General features: G+C 32.0%; 2 protein-coding genes across 4 annotated transcripts; both read left to right on the top strand.

Annotated features, from left to right (window-relative positions):
* The first annotated feature begins 360 nt into the window (after positions 1 to 360).
* LOC124544257 (lamin-C-like) lies at positions 361 to 11,478 on the top strand. Its single transcript, XM_047122732.1, has 10 exons — positions 361 to 927; positions 5,597 to 5,729; positions 6,264 to 6,462; positions 7,034 to 7,155; positions 8,058 to 8,198; positions 8,507 to 8,712; positions 9,097 to 9,352; positions 9,490 to 9,711; positions 10,168 to 10,260; positions 10,412 to 11,478. The coding sequence occupies exons 1-10, from the start codon at positions 497 to 499 to the stop codon at positions 10,454 to 10,456; spliced, it is 1,848 nt and encodes a 615-aa protein (XP_046978688.1). The 5' UTR covers positions 361 to 496; the 3' UTR covers positions 10,457 to 11,478.
* A 2,663-nt stretch (positions 11,479 to 14,141) lies between these two features.
* On the top strand, positions 14,142 to 19,324 carry LOC124532627 (UPF0489 protein C5orf22 homolog). Of its 3 annotated transcripts, none has more exons than XM_047107652.1 (4): positions 14,142 to 14,216; positions 17,798 to 18,641; positions 18,740 to 18,985; positions 19,049 to 19,324. In XM_047107652.1, exons 2-4 carry the CDS (start codon positions 17,847 to 17,849, stop codon positions 19,139 to 19,141), a joined length of 1,134 nt encoding a protein of 377 aa, XP_046963608.1. In that variant the 5' UTR covers positions 14,142 to 14,216; positions 17,798 to 17,846; the 3' UTR covers positions 19,142 to 19,324. The 3 variants fall into 3 exon arrangements, with proteins under 3 accessions (XP_046963608.1, XP_046963616.1, XP_046963599.1); XM_047107660.1 differs by having other exon boundaries at positions 14,169 to 14,208; XM_047107643.1 differs by lacking the exon at positions 14,142 to 14,216 and adding an exon at positions 16,187 to 16,571.
* Positions 19,325 to 21,030: the final 1,706 nt, after the last annotated feature.

The raw sequence follows: 21,030 nt of genomic DNA, 5'->3' as shown, positions 1-21,030 counted from the left end.
GTTTACATTGTTTTATAATATGAATAATTATTTCTTATAAAAGAAAACAAATTAACGAACCCTTTTATTATGTCTAACTTCAAAGTTAAATAAATTCAGTAAGTTTGACCGATTATTTTGATAAATATTAGAAAAACCGGTTTTTTGCACAATGCTCAGCAATGCCACTTTAAATAAATATATAAATACAAATTGATTAAGAAAGATTAATTAGTGATAGTAGTACTACTAATAATATAATAATACTAATAACTCTTAAAATTTAGATGTCTTAAGTTAATTATATTGCAAGTTGCCCTTTACCGATTTATAAATTATCGGTTTTGTTAGGGGCAACATTTTGTTATGACTCAATGGTCACGTGATCATTTAAGCTTGGGTTTACAGGTTGTAAAACTTGTGAAGAAATCGAGATCTACGCTTGCCGCCGTTAGTTGGCTTGTGTGAAGAATTAATTGTGTATTTGTTTTTGTTGTGACAGAAAAAACACTTCAAAATGTCCTCTAAATCTAAAAAGACTGTTACATCTTCAACCAATATAAGTGTTGTGTCGTCAGTTCCAATACCGCCTCAGTCAAGCACTCCTGTTGGTAGCCGCCCTTCTAGCTCTGCCGGCCGGCCCAACAGCCCTTTGAGTCCAACAAGACATACACGTCTGCAGGAAAAAGATGCTTTACAAAATCTTAATGACCGTCTTGCGGCCTACATTGATAAAGTTCGTCAACTTGAGAGTGAGAATTCTGGTCTGCGCCGAGAAATACAAACCACACAGGAAGTGGTCACACGCGAGGTATCCAATATAAAGGGTATGTACGAGCATGAGCTCCAAGATGCGAGAAAATTATTAGATGATACGTCAAGGGAAAAAGCTAAATTGGAAATCGATTTGAAGAGGTTGTACGAAGAAAACGACGACCTTAAGAAACAGTAAGATTTTATTTTAATTAAGTATATATTTATCTAATCTAATGTCAAAACCTAAAGCCCACATTCTGTATATTTTAAGAATTTCTTCCGGCTAACCTTAGCATAGTTTACGTCATCGACGTCGTTTCGGACCGAGCACGGAATGACGAGCGTTCGGGCGACCTCGCCTTTACGACACAGTGACATCATAGCTCAATATAACAATCCAATGATATACAACATTAGACATTCATATATAACTAATGTTGGGCAAATTCGTTATTTACTTCTCAACAAGCATGTTACTGAAGATTTGTTTGTAAACAAATCAATTCAAAACAATTGAATATATTAAATACTACATAGCATTTTATATCGTAAATACTTGACACAGACAGTCGTCTCAGAAAAAATGATGACCTAGTTGTAAATCTATTTGAGTCAAGGTAATAGTATTTCTTATAATAGGTCAAATGTAGATAAACATAGCTCCATTATTTACTTTTTACACACTGCATGATATTAAATTACAAAATTATGGATTTCCTCAATTAATATGAACACTAATATTTATTATTAATTCAATATTAAACTGCTAGTAACTACTCTAATAGCTTAAATACTAGTAATGCATCTTATTTAATACCTATTTCTTTTAATGTACCTACAAAATGATTATGACTATATATTTTTTTAATTAATAGTTTTAGAAATGCAAATTAACCATTATGCTTACATATACTAATATAAACAACCTCAACTTATCAAACATTATTAAAAAATGTCTTCTTTAAAACATAATTTTTCAACATAGTATTGGTATATTTGCTTAAACTCTTATAAAATATTTGTCAATTGAAAACAAATTAAGAATACAAAATTTTTTAAACGAATAAAAAATTATCCTAATACTTTCAATGAAGTAACAAATGCATAAAGTTTAACCACAAAAGTAAACAATTTAAAATGAATATGAGAGCTTCAGCTCTTCTGGGTTGGGTTCCTTGATAAATAAATAATAACATCAAATACAAAAATAACATTGTAGACATAGTGCATGGAAAAAAAAATTGTCTTTAATTTCCTGCATCCATCTTTAGTTATGCAAATACAACATTGTAGACATAGTGCGTGGAAAAAAAATTGTCTTTAATTTCCTGCATCCATCTTTATTTATGAATATTGCCATGTGTTTTGCTGGCCAAACTATTTTTGTACATATAAATCTTTATTTAACTGAATGAGTCGTAGATTGTTGGACCAATTTAAAGTCTATTAAATTGTTAACTCACTGTAACAACTTAATTAGATTAGTGTTCATTTAAAATATTCTAATATCACTATCATTAAAAAAAAAAAAAATTTTTGTTTACTATATATTTTCTGCTTACTATATATTTTCTTACTAATACTTTTGCATTCACCTTGCCCTGGTTAGCAGTACAATGTTATATCCGCTTGCTAATAATGACTTTATAAAATTGCTCGATAATTTTAAGCAATGTGATATTTTATAGTCACATGCTGATAAGTTTGTTTAATATTAATTGGTTTTATGTTCCTCAAAATAAGAAAAAGCTAATAAAGAAATATTTAAAGGACACTAACTATAATATAGAGAGCAATAATCAACTTTTTAAACAGTGTACAATTATTGTTTAGCAAGGCAAAGGAACTCTATATCAGGAACTTTTAATTTCAAATCATTTGTTGAGCTTTCGTCGAAACTTCATATGGCTTTCAACAAAATGAAGTTTTTAAAACTTGTTAAGGTCATTTCTGTAACAATAATATGAGGACATTAAGTTACCTTGATTGACCTATGTTGACCCTGACGACCGCGACACACTTGCCCCCACAAGGCTCTACGCCTACAGAATTTATGTGTATTAAGTCGTCATGGCTTTAAAAATGCAAAAGTGTCAAGTTAATGATAACAATAAAGTTCCGTTAAATTTAATAGATTACAAAAAATACTATTTTAAGAATACTAGTCAATCGTAAAAATTAGTAAGTAATCAAAATTTAGAAACGGCCGATGTTTATTCCGACTACAATTGGCAATTTTTAATCGTTTGTCATAACACTAAAAATTAAGCTGTTGAATATTTCGCTTAAGTTATATTTACTTGTTTACTTGAATAAATAACATACGTCGAAAATTGTGATATATATTTACTTTAAAAGGAAATAAAACGCATACCATGTGGAATTTCGACCTACACACTAATCTGTGTAGTTATAAATATATCGTACTGATTTTCAGTCGAAAAGACTAGTTGTCGAAAATTAGCAATAAATATATTTATACAATAAACTTAAGCTAGATACTCTCAAAAATCCTATTACTGAATTATCAAAAAATAAAGATTTGTTCTTGAGTTTAAGCTACGTTATTTGTGTATTGCGAGAATATGATATTAACTTTAGAGGTGACGTAATAATTGTTAAAATAACCGTGACGTACAAGATGCCTTCACGTAAAACGAAAACAAGTTTATAAGGCAACGTGCTTATTACACCGAAATAATAAATAAAGATGTCTCATTTAAAACTTTAAAATTATTAAAACACGTATGATGATTTTATAATGCTTTAGTCATGTAGTATTTGCGCTCCCCCACATTGCTAGCAAATTATTGTAGATTAAGTATATCTAAATATAAAATCGAATTAAACACATGTCGAGTTCTATAAAAATAAGCTCTTTTCTCTACGAATAACTAACATTTCAATTTTGCACTATAAAATTCAAACTTTGCCTATACCTATATATGTTTTTGTAGTATGTATGTATGCTGTCTTCTTTCGAATGTGAATTAATAATGACGGAAAGCCGAATGAGATCATCGTTTTTACAGAACTTTTGAGCAATCGTTTTATTTTATGAACAAATCGCATTTCGTGTGCGATTGACAAATAAATAGTTCAAGCATTATGTCATAGTATGCTCAAGTAATATGTCATTAATACAGGTCGACCTTCTCTCAGGTTACACTATTTGTGTAACTTAATAGTCAACCATAGAGCCTCAGCGCTGTTATATACTTTAAAAAATAGCTTATGAAATTGTTTGCTTAAACAATTCTAAACGTCATTCGAATCGATTAAAAATTATTATTTTTAGTAAAAATAAACAGTAGGAATTGCGATATGTTTTATATTTCAAGTTAATTAAACCGCCACTTTAATTTGTAATGATAATAATTATCTAAATTATTTAACTTTTATCGTGGTTTAAAATACCATTTACCGTTAAGTTAACATTACTGTTACAGTTTTTTACTAATAACGGGTACTCGAACGCGTTACTCAAATTAGATTGAGCAGCTTAGAAAAACATATCAACTCACAAGTGGGGGTATATTTTATTTTATTTCAACGAAACGTTCTCAAATAATTTCCAATTACGAAAAGTTTCTTTTTGGTGAAGTTATTGAGCAATAGTACACTTTTGAATTCGTTTAACCTAAGTAAACGTAGTTTGAGGATCGTCACAGGACGACTTAATCCATTATATTCGTCCATCGAATATACAAACAATTATTAAAATCGCTTATATTTGGCAAAGTTTTACTAAAATCGCCATATAAACCGATATATCTCTTATTCTCATTTAATTTTACTAATAAAGCTAACCAAAATGTGTTATGTTTTACATATTCTATGTGATGTGTAAATTCTATACATATTATTCTTTGTTATTATTTTTTTAAAGTTATACATTAGGGCGATTGACAAATAGGCCATAACTGACCATAGATCCTATTAGACGTGTAAGAAAAAGTATCCATAACAAATCGCCCCTAGAATAATTATCTGATAGTTTGTTCTACCCAGAGGGGCTCGCACAAAGCCCTACCTTTAAGTATATATAATATTTATACATACATTATTAGCCGAATGTATGTCGTTTATATCTCTTAAGCTCTGTTATCAAAATTGCAACCAAGCAATCATGTCATATATGATGATAACAATTTTTTATATGAAGATATTTTGTATATTGTTAATATACGATTCAAAGTTACTGATATCATAAGATTAAAAAAAAACAAAATATAATTTGTACAGCTCATATTTTAACTATACCGCTATTTATATTTAAAATGTTTCTTTTTAGTTATTTTAAATTAAAACGCTCATTGCTATTGTAATTTAATTCGAGAATTTAAAAATATAATATGTAGAAACGCATACATTACATTAACTAAATAGTTCGTATTCTGAATAAAATGACGCTACTGTGTTTATATGTATTATAGTCATTTTGAAATTGTGGACACTGCGGCGTTGTATTTTCGCCCTGCGACGTAGTAGTCAAAAGTCACGCAACCAGCTTACGTAAATAAAAGGGGAACATAAATAATTGCTTTCAAAAAGAAAACAATGATAATTTTTTAGATACCCATTAAATATAATCGCGGATTCAAATGAATATCTATGAAATTAATTTTGTTGTTAGTATTCGTTTTAGAACGAAAATAATAAAATTTTAATAATGTAGAACGTATGTTTTTAATTCTACTGAATCATGAAAAAAATTACCTTCCAATAAAATGTAACCGCAAGAGCATGTGATGATGCGTTTAATCGTTCGCCATTTATAAATATATGTGTGTCAAGATCACTGTTGGCGACGATTCGAAATATGATTGTTTTATAAACTTTTTTTTATCTTTCTCCTCAGTTTGGATAAGAAGACGAAGGATTGTCAACAAGCTGAAAATTTAGCGCGCCATTATGAAACTCGCTTTACGGAAGAAAGCAACAAATATAATACTGCCCTTGCTGACAAGAAGAAGGCTCAGGATGAGGCCAGGGTTTGTATTTAATTAATTTTAATTTATAAATCGATTTAATCGAAAGAAATACCAATAAGAACTTGTTCATTTTTGAAGTTACTGTGCATTAACCAAGTTGATATCGATAAACCGGTTTTACTTAAACATGATAAAGAGCCTCACTATCAACTGCATTAAAATATATTAAAATTGCTATACAATACACCCAGTTTATAAAATATATAAGTCGAAATTTTCATACAAAGTATTGAGATGTTATTATTTTTGGGTTCAATTGTAGTTTAAAATTTGACATTTTTATTACCTATGCGGTAATTATTATACGTACGTTTTAAACAATGTATTTGCAAATAATATGCTTAAATTAATGTATGTTTCATCCAATTGATTTGGAACATTGTACAGCTGTTTTAATAATAACTGGTAGATTTCGTCGATATACGACGTACAATCCTTGGCTCGCCAGTCGTATCAATAAAATAAGTCCATTTATCAAAATAATTTCAACCAGAAACAATATTATAGCATTAACTTTATATTTATTTCCTGTAGGAACTGGCTAAAGAACTCGAAAAGCTACGTAAAGTGTACGCCGATACACGCAAGACCCTCGAGGAGGAAATGCTATGTCGCATCGACATGGAGAACACTGTGCAGAGTCTACGCGAGGAATTATCCTTCAAGGAGCAGGTGTTCCAGCAGGAGCTGCACGAGACGCGTACCAGACGTCAAGTCGAAATATCCGAGATCGGTGAGTTGTAATTCTTTTAAATACACTATTGTGAATGCAATATTTAAAAAGATAAAGATATACTAAGATTCAATATAAATATCAAAGCAAAAATATTGATTTTCCATGCTATGATAACTACAATACTTTCATGGCTAATAGTGAGACATAATTTCACGCACAGTCATTAGCCGTTTTTAAAAGTATGGTTAAGGACTTTTACTTATCGCATTAGTTATTCTAAGCAGTCGTTGTTGTTCTTAATTTCTTGTTTAGTTAATATCTCCTATTTTATTATATATATTTTATGTTTTATTTATGTATGTATGTATGTATGTATTTAATATAGTATATATTTATATTATATATATAAAAAGTTATTGTACCCTTCCCATTAATATTAATATCATGATCCTTTACCCAAAGGTTGCCTGGAAGAGATCGCTGCTTAGCGATAAGGCCGCCTGTTGCACCTCATGCAACTTTTATGTAACTAAAATGTTATTTTTTAGTTGTAAGATTGGGTGCAATAAAGAATAAATAAATAAATAATAAAAACTGTGATCTTAATGTTAAAATATTATTGTCACAGATGGTCGTCTCGCTCAACAATATGAGGCTAAACTACAACAGAGCCTGCAGGAACTGCGTGAACAGCAGGAAGCTAACATTAAGGCTAACCGCGATGAAATTGAAGCCCTCTATGAGAACAAGGTATTGTTACAATTATGTGTCATTCCTTATGTTATTGACGACCTCCGTGGTCGAGTGGTGTGTACACCGGTTTTCATGGGTACGCCACTCTGAGGTCCCGGGTTCGATTCCCGGCCGAGTCGATGTAGTTTTAGATTACCATTAGTTCTCTATGTTGTCTTGGGTCTGGGTGTTTGTGGTACCGTCGTTACTTCTGATTTCCATAACACAAGTGCTTCAGCTACTTACATTGGGATCAGAGTAATGTATGTGATGTTGTCTCATATTATTATTTATTAAGATATTTTCTTCTTTTAACCCACCTTTTTCTGTGAAAAGGTAAAGTATAGGCAAAGAAATATTTATTACAATCCTTTCCATGTCACACAACCTTTATAATATGTTTAAAATATGACCTTTTAAAATGACGTGTCATATACTGTCTGCTAGCACTTGTCAGTTCCATCAGCATCACTATTATAATTGTTGCTATTTATTAATTTGTATACAAAACAATTGCTATTAAAAAAATGGTTCTAAATTCTAAATGCTTAGATTACCATCCTAAGATTGTTTTTTTTCCAGTGTTAACTTTTCGGCATGTATTCCCACTGTGAGCCTTCCTAAATCATATCTTTCTAACCAATGTTCTACATTAACCAATTGACCAAGATAAGCACAGTGAAACAGTTATTGTAAAGGTCATTTTTGTTTGAAACACGCTCGGATGCATTCTATAATGCTATGAGCATCCTATAATCCGATGAAATATCCCAATTTTCCGATCTGTAGATCAAACACTTTGTATAATCCAAAATTTTAGTCTAATGAACGTCCATGATAGACAATCAAAGTAGACAAATTATTAACAACAGCCCAATGATGTGGAATATAAAGTTAAAGTAACATTGATTCGTCTTTAGATGAAGAACTTGCAATCCGCTGCGCATCGCAACAGCAGCGCAGCGACGGTGGCCGTGGAAGAGCTGCGCACCATGCGCACGCGCATCGACAGCCTCAACTCCACGCTAAACGATCTTGAGAACAAGAATGCTTCACTCAGTGTAAGTAATAAATTTTTGTATGAATTCGTATTTTTATACATATTAACGCTTAAGGTACTCAACCTTTAAAATTTCTTAGATTCTTATATTTTTCTGTTACATAATTAATTATCACTACACACAACTACTCTCTTCTTCGATGTTATAAAGTCTACAACTTTTCTCAATGAATAGGCTAACAAACCCCAACATATTTTTTAAATCGTTCTAATATTGATTGATTTTATACATCATTTATATTCACTCCTGTACCAGTTTTTTTTATGAACTATCCCAGTTAATTGCAAGATCAATTTTATTTAAAACAGAACCGTTGCCGTGAATTGGAGCGTCAACTTGAGTCGGAACGCGCACGTCACGCTGAGGACCTCGCTTCTCTTGAACAAGAACTTGCGCGTCTGCGAGACGAAATGGCGGGTCAACTGCGAGAGTACGCTACGTTGATGGACATCAAGATATCGTTGGACCACGAAATCGCTACATACCGTGCGCTCCTCGAGGGCGAGGAAGACAGGTGAGCTAACGATAATAATTTAATTTGCTTTGCAGCTACAAATACACGACGACCTCCATGGTCGAGTGGTGTGTACACCGGTTTTCATGGGTACGCCATTCTGAGGTCCCGGGTTCGATTCCCAGCCGAGTCGATGTAGATTACCATTAGTTTTCTATGTTGTCTTGGGTCTGGGTGTTTGTGGTACCGTCGTTACTTCTGATTTCCATAACACAAGTGCTTCAGCTACTTACATTGGGATCAGAGTAATGTATGTGATGTTGTCTCATATTTATTATTTATTATTATTAAATGTTAAATGATTTTTATTACATTTGCAATACATAAAATACATGTTAAATGTTGCTAAATTTGTATTAACTAAATCGGTTATTCGTATCGTAGGTTAAACCTCACATCCCAGTCGCCTGGACGCGACTCTCGTGCATCAATGAGCGCCACATCAGCTAGCGGAGGTCGCATCACCCCCGGCCGCCGCGCCACACCTCTGCGAGCAGCTCGCAAGCGCACTCTACTCGATGAGAGCGAAGAACGCAGTCTACAGGACTTCAGTGTCACTTCCAGCGCTAAAGGAGACTTAGAAGTTGCCGAGGCTTGCCCCGATGGTAGCTTCGTTAAGATCAAGAACAAGGGAAAGAAGGTAAACAATATAGGATACATTTAAAAATATATTAGGTCTTAATAATTTTAAATTATAACGTGTATGTAACATAGAAAATTGTATAAATTCATGAGTGAAATAAAATAATAACATTTTCAATATTCCAATTTAAACAGGAGCTGAGCTTAGGTGGATTCCAAATCATCCGGAAGGCTGGAGACCAAGAAACAGTGTTCAAGTTCCATCGCACTGTAAAACTTGAGCCCGGTGCGATCTCGACTGTGTGGTCAGCGGACGCCGGTGTAGACCACGACCCCCCGAGAGACATCGTCATGAAGGGACAGAAATGGTTTGTCGCGGACAACTTCACGACTACGCTGTTTAACAACGACCAGGAGGTATGGGCAAACATCTCTATATACTATAATGATTTATGTTTGCATGTTGCGGAGATGAGAATGCTGAGAGGAATGTGTGGTGTTACGCGAATGGATAGAGTAAGGAATGAGTACATAAGAGGAAGTTTGAAAGTGACACCGTTAGCCGAGAAGTTATGTGGAAGGCGGCTATCATGGTATGGGCATGTAATGCGGAGGAATGAGGGACATATTGTGAGGAAGGCCATGAGCATGAATGTGGATGGATATAGAGGTAGAGGACGACCAAGAAAACGATGGATGGATTGTGTGAAAGACGATACGGTTAGAAAGAATGTTACTTGTGAGATGACGTCTGACAGAGAAGTATGGAAGGAGAAGACATGCTGCGCCGACCCCAAATAAAATTGGGAAAAGGGCAGGAGGATGATGAATGTTTTATGTGTTAAAAACAATTTTATTTATATTAAATTACAGGAAGTAGCAGTATCGGAGCGACAGCGGCGACAGATCAGTACAAGCGCACAGCGACATCGCGAGCTTGCACACAAATTCCCTCGCCGTGAACAGGTATATTTATATTTGTAATACTTTGGTGGTCTTATAATTAACGTTTTTTGATATAAAAATAACTTCGTATACGCAAAATAATGCAATTTAAACAGGAGCTCATAAGGTTTTACAGACAAACTGGTATTAACTAAGTTTCTATTTATTTCAGCTCGGAGAGATTCGCGAAGGAGAAGAGAATTGCCGCATTATGTAACATATCAACTCAAATCGCCGCGTTCTGGTGGCGCAAAGTTTTTATTACAAGGTGCCTCACTACTCCTTAGGTTTGAATTTCGCCCTATGGGCTATCTCTTAACATACCTACGTATTCAAGTTTAACAGTGCTAGTTGGACTCGATAGCTGGGTAAGATGCGAGGTTCAGAAATCATGGAATAATATAGAATCTATTTTGACATATTTAAATCTTACCTATCTATCAAGCCTCAACTGTGCATTTATTTCCAAAGTGTCGTTTTAGTTTCGACATTTTAAAATTTACATCACTAAAAGTAATCCACCCAAAATCACATGATTTTTTTATATAAATAGATCTTCACTGCCCCATGGCCTTTTCACATCAAGCTCAGACATTGTGAACAAAGTACAAAGATAGTAGTTCACTGTAATATAAGTATAGATTTATTATAATTATTATGTAACTCCCCCACCCTTTACATGCACTAGAGGTATAAAAATATTTCAGTCATTAATGTCTATGCATTCAAAACAACAACAATGTAATAATGGTAGATTAAATCTACTTAATTTTGTACTTTCATAGTAACTATGTACTATCATTAAAGTAATTTCTTTAGCTTATAAGATACATTTGACCGTATCACACTAGATGTCAATTTAGAATAAGTGGCATTTGTCATTTTATTAAATGCTAGCAAACACAGGTGCAAGTCTCAAACGATGTTTTTAAAGGGAGATGATGTCTTAAGAAAAGAAGCATTTTTAATATTATGCAAATGGCTTATCATATTTTTTCTTTAATCTAATAATATATTATTTCTTAACATTAACACTGAAATGTCTTAACTTTATATTTAAGGTAAATTAATTTTCACATGGTATTTTTTTTAAATCCAGAGAGGATAGAATCTAATTTAATTGCATTATTTTTATTTTGTTTAAAGTGCAATCATGTGACTTTTTTTATTTCGACCCTGCCGTAATGTTTTCCATGTGTAAATTACATATTAAATAAAAGTTTATTTAGGTTTAATGCATTGTGACTTTTATTTTGAATCCCTTTGCGTAGATGGAAATTTTATATAAAAAATCAAATTATAGAAACTTTTTTTTAGATTCTTTATTTTGTAATTTCTAACCTGGTGGCTATAAACAACTTAACAAATTGACTTAATCCATATTCGATGACAACAGGCCAATCGATGATCGAGATTGAATAGTAAATTGAATAACAATTACCACAATGTCTTAAACATTTTTCATAACCTTTTAAAATCGATCATTATTCAACAGTTTATGAGCTAAAGTAAAGGCAACGCGCCAGTTTTATTTATAAGTCCTCCAGATAAACATATTATGCTTCCAAAGCGAAATTGCATTATTTTCCAAAATATAGAAGTCATTTTTCTATAATAATAAGTTGTATGTACTTAATTTGTGGTATAGATATAAAAATAGCGTTCAAGTGTTCACGTACCTAGTTTCTATGTATAATGTATCGTACGGCGGTGAAGAAAACATTGTGAAAACACCTATTATCAGATATAACAATGCCATATGTTTAGCCTACAACAAACCGGCAGGAATAAAATCCAAATCATCGCAAAAGGAGAAGCTCGCTATACTAATAATAATAATTATTTGTTATTACCATACATTAAATAAACTTAACTAATTTATTGAAATTAAGGTGAGACGAGATTGTTGATCTTATACATAGTTGAATGCATATACCACTGCATTATAAATGTTTTTAAAGACCCAAGTATTGATACTTGTAATATGGGTACTTGTAATGGGATTCAGTGTATAATCAGATTAGTAAGCTTTGCTTATACATAATGATAAATACTGGCGGATTATCTATCAGAATACATATTTATGGTATATGTAGGTTGCCAAGTGTGCCAGTGCACACACATGTGTTTACATTACTGCTGTAAGAAATTTAACCATTCCTTACATCAACCAACCAACCAATCACCAACCTTAGGAGCTGAGGTGTTATCTCCCTTGTGCCTGTTCATGTGCCCCACTAGTTTACTCACCTTTCGAGTACAAAAATACTAAGTAAATTGCTGCTTAGCGTCAGAATATGAGTGGGTGGTACCCACCTACACGGGCTTGCACGAAAACTTACCTCCAAGAAAATCTGCTGTAATGTGTTATATTTAAAATATATAAGTTGCAAATGTTAGAGAAGATGTAAGCGGACGTAAGTGCTGGAAGGCCATTACTCACGGTGGTGGACTTGCATTAAACACAACCATTAAATAAAAACGAGGGCCAAAGTTCTAAATTTTGGCTGATTGTTGCAGAGCCACATTATCCAGCCCGATGCATAATTTGCCCTGCGTGTTCTGCCTACTTGCATAAGAAACCTACTTTAACAATTATAATGAATGATAATGATATAAAATTCATTATTAGTACAATTATTGAAGCCAATATTTTTATTTTATTAATTATAAAATGCGAGTCACCCACCCTGGCTTCATACAGCTGCAAATAGGAAAGATGCGATATTTTTATTTTTGTGTTTATCTTAAAGAATTAACTCCATATAGAATAGACCACAAATCTATTTAGAAATTAAAACTGATATTTACTCCAAAAATGCGGTTTCCAAAAGTCAATTTAAATTTTCGAGTGAAAACGGAACTATATGTCGTATGACGTCACTGCTGTCTGTCACTGGACCACTGATAGTACTTGTCCTCACTGGTTTTCATATTAATGCATTTTTTCGCGACCTTTGAGACATTATTTGTAAAAATTTTAAAACAAACTATGGATACTCTGAAAAAACCGTGTCTACGTATGTTTTGTGCTAATATGTTTATCTACTTAAACAATTTTTCAAATAAATTGTGTTTGACCTGGACCTTTTGATACAAAACTGAACAAAAATGTGGTTTCAAGCTGTGAAGAGGAATCTTATTCGCAAAACGCAATTAATTTTCTTTTCAATGATTAGTTTTTTAACATCTATAACCTCAACTAAGTAGTCGTAACAGGAGTGACGTCACTGAAAGTGTTTTGAAATCCGTTTCGTTTTACGTTACTTTTGATTCGTAATTATTGTTAAAAAAACATCATTATATAAAATATAAACTCTGCAGTGACCCTTCTTTTATATTTTTTTTACATTTTAATAGCAAAATTTTCATAAATATTATATTTGCATATTCCCTATTATGGATAAAGAAAATGAGAAAGTCCGCTTGATAAGAAAATTGATTGATAATTAATTAGTATATTAATTTTTCCTTACGTTTTCATATTAGTATTTATTAGTCATATTTGTTTTCATGAAGTACATTATTATTGAAATAGTGAATAAATGAAAATAATAAAATAAGTAAAGTTTGGTAATAATTATATTGTAAAAATAGATCAAATTATTCCATGGCTTGAAAGATTTAAATTAGGATTTTCAATACCATTTATTGGACCACCTTTTTTGTTTTGAACGATTTTTTTCCTTTTACATAATTTAGATATGAGGATATCTTCTAGGTATTTATTCGAATGCTAATTGCTGTTCAAAAGGCCTGTGCTCTATGGTTTGATTTGAGGATTTCATTGATTCTGTACAATTTAAGTCACCCAGCGATATAAAATAAGTTACTGGCACTTGGCAGCCCTGAGCGTGTTTTTGACACTGACACTGACATATTAACAGTATTCGACATTCGTTAATCGTTAGTAATAAGACAATTTATATTTTATACTACAGTGATTTTATTTTTAGGCAATTTATATAGGTTGGCAGGTTTGTTTAAATTATAACAAGAATAATTTTTTAAATATTTAATAACCTCTACTTCGTTTACAAATTCTTGCCCCGAAGTTAGTAAACATTATTAATTTATTTTATCTATACAAAAATGAAATCAAGATTGTGTTCTGTGTTGGATAAGAAAGAGTAACGAGGGCAGAGTCCTTAACATGATTTAAATAAATTAATGAGGAACTTATTAGTTGCGTATTCATAGGAACTTGTGACTTTAAACTTCATGAACTCATTTCTACCTATTTTATTTTAATGTGTTATGAAGTCCATACTTTCATTTTAAATTAATTTAATAAATGTAATATATTCCTTTAAAGACAAACAATAAATTGTTTTTTCCAATACATAAACTACAGTTTTTACTCCAAGATTGAAATCAAATCAAAATAAACTTTATTCAAGTAGGCTTTTCCAAGAACATTTGAATCGTCATATTACAATTAAGTGAAGCTGGATCGGTAACTATATACAATAATTGAATATCTTTCTCCTTGATTTGCATATAACATAAAGTATTACAATATTATTAATAAGAATAGCAATATTAATATTTTTTGCCAGCAGCTTTGTTAGAGGAGGCATAGGAACTTGCTTTGAATTCAAGCTTGTTTCATAACAAATTTTATCAAATTCCGACAGATTCCGTCAGAGACAGACAGATATTCCGACAGTCACCATGCCTGCATCACTCTATCAATATATATTGCATTTATAATGCAAATCATCATACTGCACGCTTGGCATATTTTTTTAATGTTGAGTGCATTAAATTCTAATATATTGTAGTATCTGACAAACAATTTGGTTTAAATAAAAAAAGTAACATTTAGTTGCAGCAAACATTTAAAATAAATGACTTATTACTTCAGTAAGAATCTATCATAATTCTACTATCTAAGTTATTAAATGATGATTTCCAGAGATGGTTTTAGCATATAATACAAGGCGAAAATGTCCCCAACAGTTTTATTCATATAATACAAATTACTAGGTTAGTGATTCAGAATGATTGACAAATTATGTTATAATATCTGATGTGGAATGGCAATGGACTAAAAAAGAGGAAGTAGTTTCCGAATGTAGCAGTTATCTAGGGTTATTTCTATCTTAAAAGCAAGTTATTCAAATTTGCTTGATTGAAAATTTACTCTATTTTTGTCATTAAAAGTAAATTAAACATATTGACAATAACAATTCAAATGTGAAGCAGTGTGGTACTAATACACTTAGATTTTATTATAAGATATTATAAATTTTATAAAAAAATAGAATAGTATTTTTATAATAAAAAAAATGTAATATTAGCAAATTGCTAGCAAATCAATATACATACAATAAATGAGTCTACCATAGTAGTTAATTGTTTTATTCAGATTAATAATAACAAAATAATGTAAATGGGAACAGTTATGGTTTTCAGCATTTTACTTTTCTCAAATTATGCATTATTCTAAATTTGTGCAAGTACAATAAAAATTAGGTATTTTAAATAAAACAAAATTTCTCTACTTACAGCATTAAGGTGTTTTAAAGGTCCGGTCTGACTAACTAAAGAATATCAAAATTGTTCAAATATATGAGTACATACATCCTTTAAAAGAATGATCCTAGAAATACATTTTAATTATTTTTATTTTGCACAAACTAATCTATTATGGCTAAAAATTTTCTACTTTGCCTGCGTTTGAGGAAGTCGGTAAAATAAGGCCGTATACCGATTTTGAAAACTAAGCAAAAATAATCGTAAAATGAATATATGTAGCTAATATAGTATATAGTAATCGGACATTATACTTATTGTGCCCGAGCGAACGTTCGCCAGACTGTTTATTTAGAGAAAAAAAAACACAGAATACTTTGAAGAAATATAATTAGAACAGTAAGAAATTTTAATAACCTTACAAAAATTGGTCAAAAGTTATCTATTTTCTTAATCTAAAAATAAACAGTAGGTAAGTACTTAAGTAAAAAAAAAGACTACTTATAAAATCCGGGCGAAACCTATGCCATTTTTGCGCCTTGACCCAGGTGGGCGTAACAGCGCAATAGGTCACGGGGAAGACAAGTGCGGGGGGTATGTTTGGACGGGTGTAGTAGCGTAGTGACGTCAGTGACGCGCTATATCGACCCCGGGAGCCGTCACAACACTCCTCCCCTTCTCTACCCATTCCTCCAATTCTAGCGGCAGCGCTGCGCATCTACGCATCGCGCTGCCGGATGATCTCGTTTTAGGAAGTGTTTATACATTGAGCTTCTTATGATCAAAGCTAAGCTAAACACCCTCTGATAAAGAAACCACTTTTGTCATTTCCCGCATATTGTTCTAAAAATTAGGTAAGAGATGAAAATAATACATAATTATTTTATTATTAATTAAGTAAAATTAACATGAAATTTAAGTTTTTTGAACTAACTGAGTATAGATCTATTCACTCATGTTAGTGCGCACCTCCACGTTACATTATCGGCGTGTATTAACAAATATAATGTCATTTGTATATTTTTTAGTCTCTTTGTTTCTTGACTGTGCCGGTTCTGCATGGGTGCAGTTTATTTATAAAGACAATGTTAGGATATACCCTTATAGACTTAGGAATAATGTATCATTTAACCCTTGATTTCTTTTAGAATTTGAGCATAAGTTCCTGAGGTTACCTCTGTGAATAAATAGATCTTTACATATAATTTTTTATAATTATACGTAAGTTTTTAAAGCTAGATCTTTACCCAGCCTCGAGTATTAACAGCTAGTTATTTTTTTATGTGACTGCACTAATATCCTTATGATTTCTTGTCCACTTGGGACAATAGAACATGACCCCACAATACAAACATGATTACTATAATGGCACTCTAGAAAGAAATCGAAATATTAATAGCTCCTCTATTGACATTTAGTGACGCATACTTATAGCGTCGCGAGTAATAAATTTAGTTTACCCACATATTGTTTGTATATTATTGTATTCCTTCCACTTTATCAATGTCATTTCTTGTTACATTTTGTACGCTAAAGATAAACAGGTTGAAGTACTTTGTGCGCAGTTAAGACGTGGGGTTGGAACTTTTCTCTTGATTTCTTTCGACACTAGACCTTGACCTTTATTTGAAGTACGCAATACAGTTACGCAGCGATTATAGACGATTCTAAGGTATTAGTACCTAAAAAATCTATTTTTACACTTCTATGAGAGACCAATTTAATCAATACAAATGTTATAAATCCGAAGTTAATTGGCTATTTGGGTTCTTATAACAACTACACCACAGTTATTAATATACATCAAAATACATAAAAGCGAAATACCACTCACTGATTAATCGCGAAATTTCAGAAATTATAACATACACAAACAGCTGTATTATATATAGGTGTTGATCGGCATCGGCATTATGTAGTACCTATCAAGTAAGCTTTACGAAACTTCCACCCTAGAGGGGGTAAAACGATTGTTGAAAGTTTTATAAACGCGCGGGTAAAGCCGCAAGATTAGCTAGTACGATGTAATATTTAAATTTAAAAATCAGTTTATCCTATATATGTATAACTTTTTTTTCAGTTAAAAATGTACCGGCACTTTCCGTGTGATTGATAATTAGCATGAAAATATGGATACTCCTACAAAAACTGATTTAAGAGCACCATTAAAAAGCTTTAAAAAGATTCCCGTATATGTGGTAGAGGAACATAATGAAGCTCTACAATTTATATATTCGGCTATTGGTGGAAAGAAACTACCCTTAGAAGGTACAACATTGGTACATCTAGATGCCCACCCAGACATGCTTATAGACCGTAAATTGAAAGGAGAGGACGCTCGGTCCGGAAGAAAACTTTTGCCATTATTACAAATAGAAAATTGGATTGTGCCCGCCGCGGCGGCCGGCCATATAAGTCGTGTAGTATGGCTGCGACCGCCGTGGGCGAAACAATTTGCCGATGGCTCTCGCATGATTCACGTTGGAGACCACCCTGAAACAGGCTTACTTCGTGTAGACAGCAAAGAGCCTTACTATTTGTCTGATGCATTGTATTCTCAGCAATTGATCAACAAAAGAAAGTTTACTTTAACCGTTGCAGAACTTAGCGAAATAAACGAAGAGCAAATAAAAAACAAAATACAAAATCTTGATATCTGTGAACCCTATGTTCTTGATATTGATTTAGATTTTTTCAGTACGGCGAACCCATTTCTTAATTTATATGACCAAATAAAGCTGTATGATCAGCTGGAACCCATATTCGGCTTTAATATCCCACAGGTTAACGATGAGAAAATATATGAAGAATTCTGTAAATCGAGAGAACAACAGTTGGTCGAATTGCAAGAACTCTTTGAATATTTAGAAGAAAATAGTGATTTAAAGGGATACGAAGGACCGAAATCAGAATTATATCATAAGGTATGCATTTAAAAGTTGAATTATACTACTTGTAGGTACTTGTTGATAGAAATGTAAAATAATAATTATAAAAATATAAATCCATCGACTTGATGCAGGTTTGTGATTTAAAAGATGTCGTGAAAGCAGAGGCAGATAGGTTAGGCGAAAAACCTGATTGGTGGATGATATTTGCTGGAGGCTGTACACGAGATCAGGGAGGTTTGCCTCACCACATAAGCACTGAACAAGAGATAGAAGAAACTGTAAATAAGACACTCAAGCTGTTTTTGAAAAATATCCCCAAACCTATTATGATAACCGTTGCGCGATCTACTGACGATGGATACTGTCCACCGCATCAAGTAAGTTTATGACTCGAAATGAAACATTTACATTATCATATTTTAACGTGTCATTTGTTTCAGATTAATTTCATTCAGTCGTTGGTATTACAAATTATTAGAGAAGTTTACAACACGGACGAGCCCGTACTTCATTATTTAAATACTTGTGATTAATATTGTTCTTGTTGTTTCTTAATAACAAGACCTGAATAAATATATCCTGTTTTTAAGTACTTACATAAAAGAGTTTTATTGTTGACTTAGTCTTTACAACAGGTTGAATTACAGAATAGTGGTTTTCACTTTGTATGCAAATTTATTACTTTCTTATAATGATACAATTACACAGCTAAGTATATAGACAATATTGTTTTATTTTATATAATAAATTTTGTTTTTGTTAACTTTAAAATTAATGTTTATAATAAACTAATCTATGCATATAATAAAATCGGTTTGTAATATTAAAATAGCCCTTCTTTATTCAATGCATATGTAGGTATACACGGTACATATTCCAAAATAACATTCTTTTTAATTTTTGTCTGCTTGTCTGTCTGTTTGTTCACGCTAATCTCTGGAACGGCTGGACCGATTTTAACGGGACTTTCACTCTCAGATAACTGATATAATAAGGAGTAACTTAGGCTACAATATTTTTTTTTTTGTTAAATTCAAACGCGAACAAGGTTGCGTGCACTATTTACTACCGAAATCGAGAAATTCCCTCATATTTTTTTCTATCCAAACCATCAGTTATCTATATTACTGCGATCCGGTTTGAAGTTCACAGTTAGTCACGTAGGTCAGTTTAATTACAAGTAAAAGATATGGTTACACCTGTGGTCGGGTACACACTACACACCTTGTCCTTTTAATCAGCCGTTATGGATGAAATATTGATGATGAGGGGATCAAAAACCAGTTATACTAAGGCTCATGTGACTAACACTGGTTAGTACATTTTCTTGTCTGACTTCCTTACACCAGTACAAAAAGAGAGATGATTTATGATTCGTATGAATGAGAATGGAAATGATGAACGAGACCACTAGTATATTGTAATAAAGGTAGGTAGGTAACTTTAGTATGAAAGTTCTAGTTAAATGGAAAAAGCTTTGATTCCGAGATTAGGTAATGTACAATCAATAATAGGCTATTTGACAATGCGAAAAATAAAGTGTCAATTATTGTAATTAGTGTATATTATGAGTTTAAAAATGGTTAAAAATGGTTACAACGAAAGTTGAAAATATTACTTATTTTATTAAAAAATCTATAAATAAAAATGCATTTTTTCTAAGTTTTGTCAAGGGACTCTAAACGCTCCTGATTGGCCGGGCTTATGATGAAGTCACTTGCTTGTTAACCTTGCTTTTCTACTATATGTACCACAGATTAAAATACAGCAAAGTGACGTCACCGACCCTATTGCAGCGCCATATTGTCCAAGTAGCGTTTTCGCGCGTATGTTCTAGAAATAAAAAAAAAAAACAACTTTTACTGGGTTCCTTAACCTCTGCTTAATAATATAAAATTGATTTTGAAAACCAGTCAAATAGCCTATGAAAAAAAATATCTTGGAAATATTTTACCCATATAAATTATTGCCATAATATTATTTATTTTTATTTATGTAGGTTATTGTAAGAGTTGTAAGTTATTGGTAAGGTGTTTATTTAATTATGACATTCATACCTAAAAGGGTTGCTGAAAATCACGAATGCTTAGCAAGTTTCGTTGTCAACGGGGCTCAGGTCAGATTAGTTAGCAGAAACAAATTAGTACCTAGATTATATGGATCAGAGCAGTAGGTATATTCAAGGAAATTACGCTAAAGAAAGTGCAGCAATATTTAAAATGGGATATTTTACTTAATTTTTTTTATATATATTATAAAAAAATATGTGTGTATTGTTATATTTTATTGTATAAAAGTGTTGACACTTTTCCGATAAAATTAAATGTGCGCAGCAAATTCACACATATCTAATACAATAATACTAAGTTTTGGTAATTGGGACTAGAATAATTGATATCTTCTTAAACGAGCTTGTAAATTG

This window comes from Vanessa cardui, chromosome 1, assembly GCF_905220365.1.
Source record: "Vanessa cardui chromosome 1, ilVanCard2.1, whole genome shotgun sequence".
NCBI classification, from domain to species: Eukaryota; Metazoa; Arthropoda; class Insecta; order Lepidoptera; family Nymphalidae; genus Vanessa; species Vanessa cardui.
This window is presented reverse-complemented; position numbering and strand designations above follow the sequence as displayed.

What these genes read in the sequence shown, in the direction of transcription:
- LOC124544257 (XM_047122732.1), top strand. Translation starts at nt 497, where the DNA reads ATGTCCTCTAAATCTAAAAAGACTGTTACATCTTCAACCAATATAAGT. An exon ending in AAGCCCTCTATGAGAACAAG is followed by an intron (nt 7,156 to 8,057) that starts GTATTGTTACAA and finishes ATTCGTCTTTAG; the next exon opens with ATGAAGAACTTGCAATCCGC. An exon ending in ACAAGAATGCTTCACTCAGT is followed by an intron (nt 8,199 to 8,506) that starts GTAAGTAATAAA and finishes TATTTAAAACAG; the next exon opens with AACCGTTGCCGTGAATTGGA.
- LOC124532627 (XM_047107652.1), top strand. Translation starts at nt 17,847, where the DNA reads ATGGATACTCCTACAAAAACTGATTTAAGAGCACCATTAAAAAGCTTT. An exon ending in AATCAGAATTATATCATAAG is followed by an intron (nt 18,642 to 18,739) that starts GTATGCATTTAA and finishes GACTTGATGCAG; the next exon opens with GTTTGTGATTTAAAAGATGT. An exon ending in GATACTGTCCACCGCATCAA is followed by an intron (nt 18,986 to 19,048) that starts GTAAGTTTATGA and finishes CATTTGTTTCAG; the next exon opens with ATTAATTTCATTCAGTCGTT.